This window comes from Lytechinus variegatus, chromosome 2 (assembly GCF_018143015.1).
Source record: "Lytechinus variegatus isolate NC3 chromosome 2, Lvar_3.0, whole genome shotgun sequence".
Classification (NCBI taxonomy): Eukaryota; Metazoa; Echinodermata; class Echinoidea; order Temnopleuroida; family Toxopneustidae; genus Lytechinus; species Lytechinus variegatus.
This window is the reverse complement of record NC_054741.1, coordinates 65733795-65748630: the sequence shown is the minus strand read 5'-3', so window position 1 is coordinate 65748630 and position 14836 is coordinate 65733795. Positions and strand designations below refer to the sequence as shown.

The following is a 14836-nucleotide window of genomic DNA, read 5'->3' as shown; positions in this document are numbered from 1 at the left end:
ACCTCGGGTGTCGCCCAGGCCAGTAACACTACGCCCTGCTAAAACTGAAACTAAAACATGAAACCAGGGGAGGACTCGATAAGTGGCATTTAAAGTTTGCAGTTCTTTCGTGGATATGCTCTTCATTTAAAAAAAAATTCCTCCCTTTTCTTCTCCCCCAGTCTTCTTCCTCCATATCAGTCCTTTTCCTTTTGAATTGTACCCCTGAAATTGTCACCCGATGTATTGTCCCTAGATGCGACTACATAGGCTAGCGGCCTATAAGTGGCCCACGTCTTTCCTTTTTTTTCCTTCTCACTAACTGCCGGGTAACTAGATAGACATTTTCTCAATTTCTATAGGCCCCCACCACCATAGGCGGTTCCAGCCCCCCCCCCCCCTGCCTATTGGTGGAGCAAAAGAAGGGAAGAAAGAGCAGAAAAAAGGATGAAACATGAGGAAGATGAGTGAATAAAATATGAGGGGAAGATTAGCTTATAAAATATTTTTTTTAATCTTCCATCTCATAAAATTTGCGCTCGCATTGTCTTTTAAGTGATTTATTCTTCTCTGAGCGGCTTAATATGTAGCTTAAAATATTAAATTGTGAAATCAGACCATGAAACATAATTTTTCAGCTCAGAAATTGAACTTTCATTATTTTGTTTTACTTACAAATTGATTTTTTAAAAGGACTGTGTAACAGATTTGTTTTATGGTCTGAATACTAATATTCTGCTCACGCTGCGCACTCGCAAAATTTGATTTTTCAGGTACCTAATATATTCCTGCATGTATTCCATAAAGTTCTCAAAATATCTCTGTTCAGGACTGTTTGTCAAAACGTATCAGCTATATAGCGCTGCAGGCTCGCATTTTGCTGGTGAGTTATGTACATGTATATCTCAATGATAATATAATAACAAACTACTTAAAATCCCAATTGCATGACAGTTTATCAAAAATTTGGCTCGCAATTTGCGCTCGCATTGATTGTTGAAAATGTATGAACTGATGCATCTCATTCATTATTAAAAAGGTACTTAGATTCCCAGTTTTCAGGTCGTAATATGAACAGATTTCGCGCTCTCATTGGGCCTATATTAGATGAATAAGATATTAATTTATATAATAAAATTGTCCCTTTTTTCAGGATGTAATATCGACATGTTTCATCTCGCAGTTAGGAAGTGGAATAGGAGATACTCATCATTTTCATATGATGACATAACGTTCTTAGAATATTCCGGTCCTATGTCAAAACTCAAAGTAATAATCAGCATTTTTTTAACTGTGATCCATATATCCACCTCACAATTTTCAGACAAAGTGTTTGAAATAAAGAGCTTAAATTGACTCTTTAAGATCAGAATATCAAATATTTTAATATTAGAATAGGCCTAAGGTATTTAGAATGCCCACTAAAGATTAAAAAATCTGAAAACACGTGCGCTCATGTTTATTCAGATACGGCTATACATGTATAACTTGCTCTCTATTTAAATCATCCAGTTTCAGAATTTGGGCTCGCGCTTTGACCTCGCATTATGTAGGAGAATTTCCAATTAATCATCCTATTCATGGTTTACAGAATTGAGTGTCACATTTTTAGGTGTAAATCTCCAATATTTCCACTCGCGCTTCGCGTTCGCATCAATTGTTTAGTTCTGTACTTATCCTTTTCATGATTGCAAAAAGTGCTTGTAATTTCCATTTTTCAGTTAGAAATGTAAAAAAATTTCAGCTCGCGCTTCGCGCTTGCATGCATTATTTGATCGTTGAAATATTTTAACGTCTTCATGGCAACTGCAAGCAGCCGTTAACAGATCCCTTTTTGATCAGATCAAAACGTATATTAAAAATTTCTAATCGCGCTTCGCGCTCGCAGTAATTATTTAGTTGGAACATCTCGTTTAGGATCACAAACATTGCCCAATGATGTTTCAGGTTTTTGACAAAATACATGAAAATCACTAGAAGAAATAGCTCGCGATCGCAATATAGGCTTCTGGGATTATTATACATTTATGTTGATTTAGAATAAAACTTAGAAGTGACAGGACCACCCCTTCAAAGAAACAAACAAAAATCAACTTCGAGCGCCCGATCCGGGAAAATGTGGCTGACAAAAATCCGCCCCTGCCCGCCACAAATCCCTTTTGTAAGACACCCTTGGCCCTTGCCCACCCCCCCCCCCCAAAAAAAAGAGAAACCTGTGAATCTAGACCTGATCTATCATAAATTGAATAATATCTAGAAAAAGGACGCGAAGGCCTGAACCCCGCGGGGGCCGGGAACACCTGGGGGACACTATACTACAAAAATAATGTAACTAAATCAAACTGATCTGATTGCGAGGGCAAACCATCCTAATGGTTCTTCGTGATCGGAGTTTATTCTCGAGAAGGAAATATTAAAATATGTATAAATAATTATGAAATTCAGCGAACAACCAATACCAAGTTCTTGGGTTTCTATTTAGATGAAAATGATATTTGTTCCAAAATTTCCAAAAGTATTGGTGCAATGAATCGTCTTAAGAATGTAGTACCCAAACAAGTACCCAAACAAGTCTTATTAACTTCGTATTATTCAATGATCTTGCCATATATCTCTTACTCTTGTATTGTATTTTTTAAGCGGTCAAAGCCATTAAGTGTCAACCAGAGTGGGATACCTTCTTTAAGTGTGTGGAGACACTGTGCCGATTACCTATTGGATCGTGTTTTAAAATTACAAAAACGTGCAGTCCGTATCATTAGCAACGAAAATGCATTTTCGCACACTGCTAATCTTTTTAAAGTTCTAAGGATTCTTAAGATCACTGAATTGTATGAACTACAGGTTACTATATTCATGTTCTCATATTTTAAAAACATCTTGCCTTCAAATTGTAATGAATCTTTTAGGCTTAACAGTTTTTTCCATTTTTATGATACAAGGACCAGTAGCCATTTACGCTTGCCGTTTTATACAAATATCAATTTTCTCGTACAACTATATCTTTTGTAGGAGCGAAATGTTGGAATGACATACCAAATGATGTAAAAAAATATGCCCACTTTATCGTCTTTCAAACGTAATTATAAAATGTACCTTTTCTCTCAAAACAATGCACTTAAATCTCAAAACAATGCACTTAAATGATTTTTTTAACCAACTAAAAAATATCGATTGTTCGTTTGTCTGTTTTGTTTTGCTATTTCCTTTAAAATATTAATTCACACATGCAACTCAATAATTTTACTGATATCCTTTCGGGGACTAGCCCGTGATAGGCCCTTGGCCTTTGCTAGTTCCATCATACTCTCAATTGTTATGTTCATGCTACTGTTTAAATTTTGAATACTCTCGTTTGTACTTGTTTTGTAAATTTTGATTGTATTTGATGTTTTTTATTGAGATTATGAAAATAAATGAACTGAACCGAGCTGAAATTCAAACAGTGCACTGCGTACCCCCAATTTGTCAAAAAACAGAAAACAGAAAAAATACAGTACTTGGGTTTTTCTTCCAAATAACGTACGGACCCTAGTATTGGTGGAATGGTGAAGGCATGGAACCAACTATACTACTAGTTGGTTCCATGCCTTCACCATTCCACCAATCAGTTACCAGCACTCAAAATTGGTGCTTTGTTGTTCCTGATGCTTGGTAGTAATTCCAACTCCATTCATAATAAGAATAGTCTGCATATTCAAACTCTGAGAAAAGATATATATTTTAAAAAAATGTTTTTTTCCGATTTGCTTTATGTTGATAGATAATTAGAATGTCCCAATATATTCATTTACATTTTCTTGTAGAATATCACATTTGATGTCTGAAGAGTTTGAAAAAAGGTGCTTATATATTAACAATACGTACATGCATCATATAAATCTAGACTAGATACATCAAGGAAAAAGCGTGCCTTTCGCTCGCCTATAACCATGCATGCCGCGCCCACTCGTTGTATTACACGGTAACTTGGGCAGGTTTTTATCCATCTTCAATGGATATTCACATTGAGCTTTGCCTTTGAGTATAACACATCACATGGCCTGAAATCGAAACCATCTGGGATTCCATTAATTCTGTACAGGTAATTCTTCCATTTGTTTGAATAATTGGTTTACACATTCCAAAAAATCGGGTTTGAATGTGGTTGAATAAAAACGATGGAATTGTCATAATAATCTTACAATACCCCCCGGGAAATACTTCTGCTGTCTTGCCTTAGCAACATCACTGTGCACCTGTATGTGTATGGAACTTGGAAGCCGCGCCCTTACTTCTCGGCCGGCCTCGCCTTGTACTAAGTTGTAGAAGCTCCTTAGTCGCACCATGGACTACAGCATAGATTAGATTTTAGATATCTAGACTAGTAATACCTCAGTCATATTTGCTCTACAGCAGCAGTTTTAACATTTTTTGTACCAGCTACATATTATAGGTGATTGAAGTGAAAATGAATATTAAATATTGCTGTTTTTGACTCACCGTAGAGCAAATGTGACCGAGGTATAAAAGTCTAGGCCTAGATCTATACGATTTTGCGAATATTCAGGTTGGGTGGCCCAGCCAGGTGAATACTCAATCATGTAATCCCATGTATATGTGTATATAAATGGTTGTTAATGTTTATATTAAATGTGAATGATTGTGTAAACAATCACACCAGCATTGGTAGTTGGTACATACACTTTTTGCCAGTGTTTGTGTCAATTATAACACCAAACATAAAATGAAAAGTCTGCACTCACTAGTTGTTTGGTTGTCAATAATAACGTGATCTTTATCAGTTATACAAACTCTAAATATTAAGTTTTGAAGCAAGGGGAAGCAATTCAAATTTCAACACCAAGGGCAAGGCAACACCAGACTTATGAAATCGCCCAGTGGCGTGTCCAGCATGTACATGGTGCAAATTGAAGTAGCAAATTTGAAGATAGACATGATGATCAGCAAGAGGCTGATCGATGGGCGTAGAAATCCTAATTTGCAATTTTCTTAGATTTTGTTGTATGGGCAATTTTCCAAATATATTAATATACTAGGTGGCTTGTGCCTCAATCTAGATGCACCGCTGCAGCTGCAGTGATAGACTGAATATTTTGTGGTAACGATCTCAAAATGATTTCGAACAGAATCCAGTGAAATTATTGCCAAGTGTTTGTAAAAAAATATTCAAATAAAAACGTCCAGAGTATATAACTCTGGAAGAAAATGCATTATTGCCGAGGAATGAGCAAAATAAACACAGAATTCCATCCAACGTCTGGTATTTTTGAAGCAATATTTAATACATTGTCCCACATTTGCTTTTCTGTCCAGTGTTTATAGTGATCATCAGAATTGATTTTGAGCCAAGATTTCATGATTTTACGAAGTTGAGTTTACATCAATGTACAAGATCGAGATGTTGATATTTTGACAACCTTGATTTAAAACACTTTCACACAAAATAATTGTTTGCTGCAATTTCTGTCTTTTAACGTAAAGTTTGTTTAAAAATTCTGGTCTACTAGGCGCAACCATGTAGGCCTACAGCTATGACAGCAGCCAATGTCATAAACATAGAAAAATCGCAAGTCCACTCCAATAGAAAATGGATTGAATCAAAAGAAAGAAAAATGAAATGACCATTAGATCTAGATGCTGAAAGTTTCATTGAAATCGGATGCAAAATAAAATAATGACATTTGGAAAGATAGTTTTTCATAAAACAGTTTATACACAACAATTATTTAAATGTGATAGTGATGTCACTATTTCTTTTGTATTATTATTTTCTATGAAATGCAGGATATTTCAATTCATGCTGGTTTGACAATAGGCAAATAGCATCTTGATAAATAAGTTGCCACCATGGAAGTCTTACATATTCAAGGACATGTCAAACCTTGTTTCACATTATAATGAGTAGATAGTTTAGTTTACATACACTATACTTCTTAGGTTTGGAAAACCTGAAGTAGTAGATTTTAGATAAGTAACCGAAAATGCATCCCTTGATCATAAAAGATGATTCATGAAACCATAGGGGCAGCTGCATAGGGGTATTAGAACTCAGACTGCATCAAAACTTTGCTCAGGTACACGTGGTATGTATGGATATTCCAACCTTTTACATGCAGACCTGTAAAGCTTGCCAGAGGCTGTTCAAATGACCAAAATTATAGACACTCAAGCTTAAAGTAGAGAGAAGAAAAATCCAAAGGATCATTTCCAACAAGCCATCTGATCCTTCTACCAGAGGTTAAATTGTTTGTATGCATGGATGTATGAAATGTTTCTATCTTGAAGTGGATCACTCAATGAATTTCTAAAGATCACAATATACTGTTTTGTGTGTGAGTACAGTGAGTCACTGTACAAAGTGAAGGAGAAAACAATTACCCTGACTTATACCACTTAAAGTAGCAAATGTGTGTAAAAGACTTACAAGTCAACAGTAATTTCAATGGTGCAGGTACAAATGCCACTGCTTTCACCACATTGCGGAATGACACACCTGTCATGTCAATGATGTGGGTTCAAATCCCATTGCTGCCACCACTACATCAAGGAATGACACACCAGTCATTTCAACGGTGTGGGTTAAAATCCCACTGCTGCCACCACCACATCAAGGAATGACGCACCAGTCATTTCAATGGCGAGGGTTTTCATCCCACTGCTGCCACCAGTACATCAAGGAATGACACACCAGTCATTTCAATGATGTGGGTTCAAATCCCACTGCTGCCACCAATACATCAATGAGTGACACACCAGTCATTTCAATGGTGTGGGTTAAAATCCCACTGCTGCCACCACCACATCAAGGAATGACGCACCAGTCATTTCAATGGCGAGGGTTTGCATCCCACTGCTGTCACCACCAAATCAAGAAATGACACACCAGTCATTTCAATGGTGTGTGTTCATATCCTACTGCTGCCACCACTACATCAAGGAATTACACACCAGTCATTTCAATGATGTGGGTTCAAATCCCACTGCTGCCACCAATACATCAATGAGTGACACACCAGTCATTTCAACGGTGTGGGTTAAAATCCCACTGCTGCCACCACCACATCAAGGAATGACGCACCAGTCATTTCAATGGCGAGGGTTTGCATCCCACTGCTGTCACCACCAAATCAAGAAATGACACACCAGTCATTTCAGTGGTGTGTGTTCATATCCTACTGCTGCCACCTGTAAAAGCTGTTATTTTCGCGTACAGAATTTTTCGCGAATCGTGGGGGTCCCGACTTTTTCGCGTTGTTAAATTCGCGATCGGAAGATGTACGAAACATCTCCAAAGCATTTTAAAGAAGCAAAACTAGTGCAATTCATGTGCAAATCTACACTCCTCAAAGACACCATGCTGATACGTCTTTTGTACATAAATATGTCCCTGTAAAAACAGTTACAAATTGTGGAAAAAGGTGGCTTAAATTTCACTTTTTTAACCTTTAGTTCTAAAAATTCATCATGCCACAGGATCTATAGGGTTAAGCAATTTTTGGAATTTGTGTTTTGTTCAATTCATTTTTCAAAAAGTTGGTAAAAAGTGCAAAATTGTGGAATTTTGTGAACAGAATGTTCACCTCCAAAATTCTGATCATGTGACTTATGAATATTAATGAGTATGCAAATAGCTACCAATACGTGTGTATAGAGTCAATCAGATGACAATAAAATCAAATTATTTCATGGAAAATACATCTCAATATTACAGTGAGTGTATAAACATCGATAAAATAATGTTAGAAAATAGTTTAGGCCCTGATTTTGTTTGAGAAATTAAACAAAGTGAAATCCTAGCTAACTTTTTGAATCACTAACTGTACTTTTTAAGCCTTATTTTTTGTACATATAGAGGTGCAATTCTCCATTATTGCATTTTAGAAGATGGTTTCAATAGCAAATCTTTGGTGATGGGGGCATTGGCACTGACTAAGAAATGTGTCAATATTTTCGCGTGTTGTTAAATTCGCGGCCAATCGGCCGCGAAAATTACAGCTTATAGTATATCAAGGAATGACACACCAGTCATTTCAATGCTGTGGGTTCAAATCCCACTGCTGCCACCACCACATCAAGGAATGACACACCAGTCATTTCAATGGTGAGGGTTCAAATCCCACCTCTGCCGCCACCACATCAAGGAATGACACACCAGTCATTTTAATGGTGTGGGTTCAAATCCCACTGCTGCCACCACCACATCAAGGAATGACACACCAGTCATTTCAATGGTGTGGGTTAAAATACCACTGCCGCCACCACCACATCAAGGAATGACACACCAGTCATTTTAATGGTGTGGGTTCAAATCCCACTGCTGCCACCACCACATCAGGGAATGTCACACCAGTCATTTCAATGGTGTGGGTTTAAATCTCATATCTGCCACCACTATTAAGGAATAACACACCAGTCAGTGTGGGTTCAAATGGGAAACATCAAGATTTCTGCACTTTGTCAAACGTGCAATGACATGACATTCCCATGTCACCCTTTTGAAAGGTTTAGAAGAAAATCAATCTAAGCATATCAAGTGAAACATGACTTGAAGTAACTAGACATGGAAAACAAAACAGAATGGAAATAGATAGGTTGAACAATTTTTACCTGAATTGTGTACATGAATAACAGAAACGAAAAAGAAAATTCAAATTATTAAAGTATCAGAACTGAAAAAATGAAAATACAGACGATATTGGCTTGAGCAGAAATTGTTTAAAAACAGATAAAGTATGTAAAATATACACAATTGGAGGTGTGCAAGTGTATCATAAAAACAGTTACTTTCGTGGACACACACAGGCTCATTCAAATAAATAGCACTGCTATCTGTTTGTGCATCCTTTGCATAGAGCTACCTGCAGAAATGACTATAGCGTAGGGAGAATGGTTGATATTATTTCTCTAATATGTTTAGCTAAAAAGTCACTAGGTACATGTAATGTGAGTGGAAACGGTGCTATCCATGGTTATTTCTTTGGAATTATTAAATATGACACTGCTTTGATATTTGTTAATATAAAAAAATAACACAAGGTAACAGAAGTAAAGAAGACTGGTTTTGATTGGTTCCAAAAGTGTGAACATTGCTTTGTCAAGGAAATGGATGCAACATGTATTCAATCTGGTACCTGCACTTTTGTTATGTGCCAGGCATGCTAAAATAATAGCTGACTTCATTCCAACAAGACCAATGATCCACATTTCCACATAATTGCAATATATCTTAGTTAACTCATGTTTTGTAATCTGTTCATTTATCTCAGTTTATGTAGAAATTTTAATAGTCCATATGACTCAAAAGTTTAGCTGCCCAATTTAAAACTTTCCACTTATTCGACAGATGGACAAGAAATCGGGCGGATCCAGGATTTTTCGAAAGGGGGGGGGGCATATTTCCTGGGGAAAAAGCCCCCCCCCCCCAAAAAAAGGCATGAAAAATTGAAATAAATGAATGGTCTTCTCTTTAAAAAAAAAAGGGGGGCACACTTTAACAGCGTTTTTACGGCTGTACCCCACCCCCCCCCCCCCCCCCCCCCCGATCCACCAGTGGGTGAAAATATAAAGTATTTGTCAAAATAAATAATTTGGCATCTTTGTCAGATTTTTTTAAACAAGTGCACACGTAGTTACCAATAATGCATATAGCATTTCCATTTATTTGAAAGCAGGATAAGAGAGCATTGTAGATTAAATGCCTTGCTCACGTGCATAGGTACTGCGGCCAGGAATCGAATCCCGGACTTTCCATAATAGCCAGGCGCCTTAGACCACTCGGCCACGGCACCTCCTACCATCTTTGTCAGATTAAGAAACTTGTACAGGTCTGTCAAAGTTGAAAGTTTATCAAGACGTTTTTCCATGCTTAAGCGGGCAATATTTCCTGTCACTGTGACAGGAAGAAAAATATAAAATGGATAAGGTTCATTTTTTTATACTAAAAAAAGTCTTTGCCTTAACAAAGCAAGCAAAAAAAAAAAAAAAATGTTCCCACCTCAAGGACGGCATCCCTGTTCATCTCACCCCACTAATAGTTTTGGGAAATAGGCCCCTGGATGATAACATCTTCTGATGAACTCTCCTACAGTACACAATGACACCGTCAATGACACTGATATGATTGGTTCATTTCTGGTTATGTTTGGCGCATGTTACCAGCCAGATGTGATGTCACAATGTGTTGAGTCCATGGTGCACTCTGATTGGCTACTAGTATAAATCTAGGGGGAATGATATCAGCAGTAGTTGGTTAAAAGTTTAGCAATCACCTGTTAGCCCCATGCAAATGTTTGTTTTGCTTATCATAATGCAAGTGCACATGCATACATGTTTGTTCCTCCCCCTATTGTGTTTCCCTGTTGTGTAAACACATGGAAACAGAAATTGCATTGTAATTCTCAAATATTTACAAGTAACAGTTTTCCTGTAAACACAGAGTAAAGTGCAGATACATGTACTTGCAATCTAATTTCATTGTTTATGAGATGAAATGATGTATTCCTTGATGTCTGTAAAGTTTGTTCATTTCCATCTCTAATATTTGATCTCCTAAAGTTGATCTACAGTACCAACCAGTACAAATTTAGGAATGTTAAATAGAATACCCCCAGTATGTAAACATCAGACCAAAGTCCAGTATTCTAGGCATCATTATTTTTATCATTTCCTCTGTTATGGAATCCTATGTTTATAGAATCAATCCGTATTTACTTTAGGTACTTGATTGTAGGTTCTGAAATGCCTACGAGTGTTAGCATTGTCCTGTCGGCTTCTATGTTCTTTTGGATAGGCCTGCTTTGGGACATCAGTATCGTCCCTGGATATCACCCTTATTCAGTTCTGAAATAGATCAGTTTAGCTCGGAGCTTCTGGAAAGCAGGTTCAAAAACTGCAACTGTGTACCGGTATCTCCATAATTGCTTACATTTAATGTCCATTAATGTGACATATGATAATCTGCAGCAGTAGAATTCAGGAAACTATTGTCATTTGAGGGTCACAGGAAGTCTTGTATTTCCATCAAAATGGGTGAGAAAGGAGAAGAACATGATTTTGCGGTGGTCAATCCAGCTCTAGTTGAAGATGAAAAGGACTCTCATGCCACCAGGTAAAGAGGTTACCTGTGATTTTTTTTTAATACACTTGTAACTTTTTATTCATTTTTTGATATTTTTCAGGCACTTTTCCATACATTTCTTCTTTAAAAGATTATGGTACAAGAACTTTTAGTTCCATCTGTAAAAAAAAAGATTAACCATATATTTTATCTTAATTGTACGCTGATAAATTCGGATCACACATGGTTTAATTTTAGATAAATTGAATCAGCCTACACACATATAAGAATAAAAAACAATAGGTTATTTCCAGTTTTGATAGGTCCTTGCTATTTTGTCAGATTTCCTTCATTTTATTAACAGGGAAAACTTCGTTGCAAACCAAAGAAACTTTGAAGAAAGTCTTAGAAATACATTCCCAACAGATATTCAAAATTTTCAGTCAGTTGAAATAGTAAAATCGCTGTGCTAATTATTTGTGACCGTAGAACTCTTTAGTTGGTGAACTATATTTTTCCTTTCCTTTTGGTTTACCGGTACTATAAAATAAATTTGTTTTTATTATTCAGTCAGCTTACCAGTGCGATTTAAGACATCGCGTTCTTTGGATTATATATTTATTATTATGGATGATGCATTAATTTGTTATTATTTATTATTACCGTATTGTGAATTTCAGGAAGGAAGGGATCTTGCGTACATTATGCATATCTGTATATTCACACTGACATTTGCAAGTGTAAAAATTCTGTTGTACTGGAGTAATGCTGTTTCAATCTTTGCAGTGACTGGTCAGTAGTGATGTACATAGTGTGCTGTTTGCCTTGATTCTCAATAAACATTTGATTCATATGAGATATTGTGACGCATCATTTTGCAAATAATGTGTTGTAATGTTATGATTTGAGTTTCTAGCAGTAATACATGTCTTTTTGAGACTATGTCAGTATGTGGTAGGTGTAGTAGGTTTGCATTTGCATATCAAGATATACACTGTACAGTAGAAAACGAGAAATGAAAAATGCTGACTCATGGTGATGAAGCAATATTTCCTCCGTCCATGATCAAGAATTACAATTAAATGAATTCCTTGGGTTTCTGTTTCGTCTGTTTGCCAAGAGACAATGACTTTTGAGTGTTTTTGTGTGATATGAGACCTTTGGGTATCTTGGTGTTGATTTTGCACACAGTCCTCCATTCCATAAGCATATCGCTAGTTCCAAATAGTGCTTGTTCTCATGACGTGTGGTTGTGAATCTTTGAAATTATATTTTTTCGAGCGAACCAGTGGACCAATCAAACTGGGAAAATTTACTGTGAGTATTGAGATTGACCAGGGGCATTGTTGAGTAAAATACCATCCATATATGATCAAGTACACTGTTTGCTGAATGTTCTATTGTATAATCGAGTGATATCGCTTTGGTATAATGTACAATGTACCACATGCAGGGTCTGTTGCGTCTTCTATCTCCTTGGTTGCACAGTGCTACATCATAACATGTACATTTAGAGGTTTTCATATAATTTTTTTCATCAGGTTTTTTTCTCTCTCTCTTTGATCACTGTTTTGTAGTCCTATCAAAAGTCTACAAAAAATGGAAATTAAGAAAAAAAAAGAAGACTCAACTGCTATAACAAGTAAAGAGCTTTAAAAAACAAAAGATATGACCAAGGGTCAAGAAATTTAGTTCAGCTCAGTTATGTTGGTATTAGATACAAAGAAAGGACATTGAGGTATGGAATTTCATTGGGGGTTTTCTAACCCTCATTGAACATTTGTCCATATTCTGTCAGTAAGTCAAGCAATGCTCTAAACTTTTTTTTAAACCATTCCATTTATTTTCTGAAATTCCATGGACAAATCAATGTACATTTTATCCGTTGATTCTGTGACTTTATATTAATTTTTGGGGTATCGCTTTTAAAGAGGAATGTATGAATGTACAATAATGTTTACATGTGCATTTATTTTAAGTGTAAATAACTTGAGAAATCTGATTGGAATGTGTACAATTTTCTAAGGCAAAAAACTTGCATTAAAAATAAAAAAAATATTTTTCTTATTTTACTTCCGATTTTGATAAAACTTTCAACGTTTTGCTAGTTTGATTTTTCTCTTTTTATTCAAATCAAGTTTTTGTTGGGGTGCACTTGACCTTTAAAAAACTTGAATTCATTATTCCAGGTCAACCAAAGATAAGTAATTTTTATTTTAGATGGCATCAAGTTACTTAGTCATTTAGTCAGTTTTTCTTGTCTAAATATGTCAACTGAGAGTAGAGCTTTCTAGTCTGAATGTGTCTATAAGTGGATGATAGCGTGATAAATCATATTTTGGAGTGGTGTTTGAAGGGTTTATTTCCCATGCTGTACTTCATGTACTTCAATCAGAGCTTTTTTTAGTCTCATTGATCTGTTAGTAATTACTAATCGATTATGTTTCAAAATCAGAGTAGGCCTAGATAGTTTCACATCAAGGTTCAATTCTTCTGTATTATTCTAGAGCAAATCCACGTGTGTTTCCTTTTTGTTCTTTTTTGATAAATTCTCATTGTAGATTTAAAAATATATTTCTACTGAAATTGAAACTCTTGATAAATTATACACAAGTACATGTTAACCTGTTGTGTAGTACGACATATGCATTTTAAGATTGTGATTGCATTTCTTTTTATAATTTGTAATATGATACAGTGTAGATTGATTGCATTTTTTTTTAATAATTTGTAATATGATACAGTGTAGATTGATTGCATTTTTTTTATAATTTGTAATATGATACAGTGTAGATTGTTCTTTTTCAATCATTTTGTTCTGATTTCTTTCTTTCATTAGTTCCATGCTCTACAGTGCATATCAAAAGCAAGTTTACACTTTGAAAAAGCCCCGGGAATAAAAAAATACACAACATGTGGGTAATTTTTTCACATAAAATCTTGGGTTTGGGTCTCATCTATCCAACGAAAGTAAAAGTTTTGACAGAATGTTACACTTGAGTGAGCACTGTCCATTTTTGTAAAGCTCGCAGAAATCTGTTTGCGCAAAAATGCTTGTTTTCACGCTGTGTCGATGGGAAAGGCGAAATCAAACTTACCCAGCGAAACATTTCTCATACATTTCCCTTGCACTTTTAGTCAATTGAAATAAAAACAGATACATTCAAGCATTTTGTGACAATTTTGCCACCCAAATTGAAATTTCGACACTTAGTAAGCACAACCTTTACCCTTTTTGTGCCAGCTGGATCTGAGGACAACTGAATCTCAACAAAAGACATCTCCAGCATTTTTTCACTAAGTTTTATCATTTAAAGTGGGTTTACATTTCATATTTCATTTAATACTTGTTTCTCGACACTTTTTCCTAAGCTTGACAATGATTAACAAAATGAAAATCAAGCCTATGCCATTTCATGTAAATCACAGCTCAGTGTAAAGCAAATATCATCATGATGGCCTCAGTTTGTGGGGGAGTGGGGTTGGGCGGAATGTAATCTTTGAAGTGTTTAGGGCAAGGAAACAAGTTAAAAATGGTAAACGATATCTTCAAATCAATTTTACTAGCTAAATTCCATGTGTTCTTCATGATAAAGGTCTACTTTTATTCGCATAACTATTTCAATGTTCTGCGAAAATCATTTTTCACTAACTTTTCAAAAGTAAGTGGTGCTCACTCAAGCAGAAATATTTTTGGACAGTCATATTGTCATTTGATTAAATGGATCTGTACCAATGCTAAAATGTGGAAAAATCTTGAGGATATTACAGTATAAGATTACAGGTTTTTTTCTAAGC

General features: G+C 35.8%; 1 protein-coding gene across 2 annotated transcripts in view; it reads left to right on the top strand.

Annotated features, from left to right (window-relative positions):
* Positions 1-3953: 3953 nt before the first annotated feature.
* Positions 3954-14836, top strand: part of LOC121408685 (sodium- and chloride-dependent GABA transporter ine-like) — a 49670-nt gene continuing 38787 nt past the window's right edge. Inside the window, exon 1 of one of the 2 annotated variants that reach the window (XM_041600233.1) lies at positions 3954-4063. Coding sequence is in view for 1 of the 2 variants with exons in the window: in XM_041600232.1 (XP_041456166.1) it covers positions 11007-11089 (83 nt within the window). In the remaining variant the exon portion in view is untranslated. Of the gene's footprint in view, positions 4064-10735; positions 11090-14836 lie in introns of those variants that run through there. The other variant, XM_041600232.1, reaches the window with a different exon arrangement.